At 37.0% G+C, this 2,519-nt stretch overlaps 1 protein-coding gene across 2 annotated transcripts in view; it reads right to left on the bottom strand.

The window, feature by feature from the left end:
* Positions 1 to 1,735: 1,735 nt before the first annotated feature.
* LOC121813959 (dispanin subfamily A member 2b-like) overlaps positions 1,736 to 2,519 on the bottom strand; it is a 2,105-nt gene continuing 1,321 nt past the window's right edge. For both annotated transcript variants that reach the window (XM_042217944.1, XM_042217945.1), the window contains exons 2-3: positions 2,304 to 2,517; positions 1,736 to 2,102 (exon numbers count right to left, since the gene is read on the bottom strand). In XM_042217944.1, the coding sequence (XP_042073878.1) occupies positions 1,947 to 2,102; positions 2,304 to 2,507 (360 nt within the window). In that variant the 5' untranslated portion in view covers positions 2,508 to 2,517 and the 3' untranslated portion in view covers positions 1,736 to 1,946. The remainder of the gene's footprint in view (positions 2,103 to 2,303; positions 2,518 to 2,519) is intronic.

Genomic DNA, 2,519 nt, shown 5'->3' on the forward strand with positions numbered 1-2,519 from the left:
GCAATTATATATTGAATTATGTAATTGTAGTAATAATATAAGGATATAGCTTAATAATGATTAAAGGACATCAGACTACTTGTTCATATTGCTTAATAATGCAGAATTATATAGAAATAAAAAAAAACTTGAAGTTTTGCCTGTTTAAACACCTTGCCTGCCTGCAGCACTAAAGGACTCTGCGAGAGACATCTGTCTCGCCCTAGCAGCACCTGTCCCTCTCCTCCTCTTCACTTCGCCTCAACATAAGCTCATCATATTCTTTGATATGATTTACTCTGAGGTGTTTGACGAGGTTAGTGGTGTTGCCACAACACTTCACTGTCTTGCCACATGTATCGCAAATCGCGTCTTGGCTGTTTGTGGAGGTAAAAAATGTCCACACATGACTCCGTTTACGCTCAGCCACTGTTGTGAGTGCGCATGCCAGGGGCTGCGACACATTTATAGAGCTGTATTTTGCATATGTCTATGAAAGGCGTAAGAGGAAGTAGTTCCTTCGAATTTAGAAGATCTGAATGATATAGTTTCTTTCTTAACTGTGTTCCTGTTAATGATAAACTACAAATTTACCCCAGAGTACTTAAATATTGATATTTTTGTATGAGAATCGATTCTAGAACATAAATTACTGGTATCGGAAGAATCAATATTTCAGTATCGATCCGCACACCACTAACCATTAGACCACACTGTTTAACGCAATCTTAAAGAGTGAGAGGATTCCTGAGGAATGGAGAAGAAGTGTACTGGTTCTGGTTTTTGAGAACATGGGAGATGTGCAGAACTGTAGTAACTACACAAGAATAAAGTTTGTGTGCCATATAATGAAGCTATGGGAAAGAGTTGGTGAAGATAGTTTAGGGAGAGAGAAGTGAACATCAGTGAGTAGAAGTATGGCTTCATAGGAAAATAGGAAGACCACAGAAAAGATTCAAGGGTATAGTGAAGGAGGGTTGGTGTAACAGAGGAGGATGCGAGAGATGGGGTGAGCTGGAGAAAGATGATCTGCTGTTGCAGCTCCTAAAGTGAGACAATTATTGAGTAAAGATGGACAGTTTAGTGTAACAACAACAATCAGTCGACACCTACTCTACTGGAAATAAACCTTAAAACAACAATTCCTCAGAAGTAGACTATTTCCATTATACTACAACATACTTTTCAAAAAAGGAAGAAAGAATTGCTACTGAGGCTACAGAGCTCCCAGAAATCGATGGAATCTGAAATAAAATAAAATAAAACCCTAGTAATATTTTTTTAATGAGTTACAGTCCAACACCATTTAAATCACAAAGATAATATTTTTTTTTATAATATAGCTTACAAATCAACTCTAAATTCTCTAAATCGAACAAATTCTAAGGGGATGAAATGTCCACACTGTTTCTGTGGAATATTAGTGAGTGGAAAATGAAACCTCTCAATAAAAAGATTTTCCTGCAACAAATGAGCTGAGATCCCCGTCAGTGAATATGCAGCATCATCCACAGCTACAGAAAAAAGGTTTTTGTGAACAAAGAAGAATTCCGTATACTGTCATTCATTGTTCCATATGTAATTTAGCAAACGCCAAATGCAGTGTGCTTATTTTTCACCTGGGTGTAGATAGATAGGCACAAACATTAAATTAATTATCTAAAAATCATCTTTATATGCATTTACCTTCACTGAAATATGAAAAAATATATATATATAAATATATATGTTTCTGTCCTTTTCTATAGATAGATAGATAGATAGATAGATAGATAGATAGATAGATAGATAGATAGATAGATAGATAGATAGATGAAATTGTATCTTTTTCTAGCAAAAGACACAATGAAGACTGATTATAAAGTTGATGCTAATATTTATCATCCAAATCCAAAGTCACAGCAGCAAGCAATGCACTGCAATCTGTTAAAAGGAAACGTTTTGTCAGGGTGTGTTACTTTGAGGGCTTAACGAGATACCCGTGCAAAAACAACTATCATCGTAATAACGAATATCAGGAGTCCAAGGGCAACCAGGACTGTGGAGGTGATGTTAAGCTGGCGAGCAGTGGCCCCATAATGCCGTGCACCCTCCAAATCTCCAACCACCTTCCGGTCTCTGGCCTAAAAGGACAGAAACATATAGATTGTAAAAGTGTAGTTGGAGTTCATGGATATTAACTTGATCTATATGGTCAAATCAATATAATGTAGGTCATAGTAAGCAGCCAGTTAAAATATTAATATATTTTTTCATGCACACACAGACACACAGAAGTATAACAGATGCTTAGTTCATGAAAAACCCGATTTATTTAACCTCACCTTGATAGAATAAATAAGAGCTGCAAGCCCAAGACAACAGGGGTTTGAGTAGAAAAAGCAGAGGAGGGACCAGATAATATGGTCCTTTGGTGGCTCAGTGCTGATGATCACAGTGGTGTGCTGAACCATTGATTGTTGATCCCCATTCCCATCATACATGCTGTCCTGAAATGGAAGGTAACGTGGAGGATTCGTTGTTGTCATCGTTGTGAGCTT

This window comes from Haplochromis burtoni, unplaced genomic scaffold, assembly GCF_018398535.1.
Source record: "Haplochromis burtoni strain Fernald_Lab_line unplaced genomic scaffold, NCSU_Asbu1 Contig_3952, whole genome shotgun sequence".
NCBI classification, from domain to species: domain Eukaryota; kingdom Metazoa; phylum Chordata; class Actinopteri; order Cichliformes; family Cichlidae; genus Haplochromis; species Haplochromis burtoni.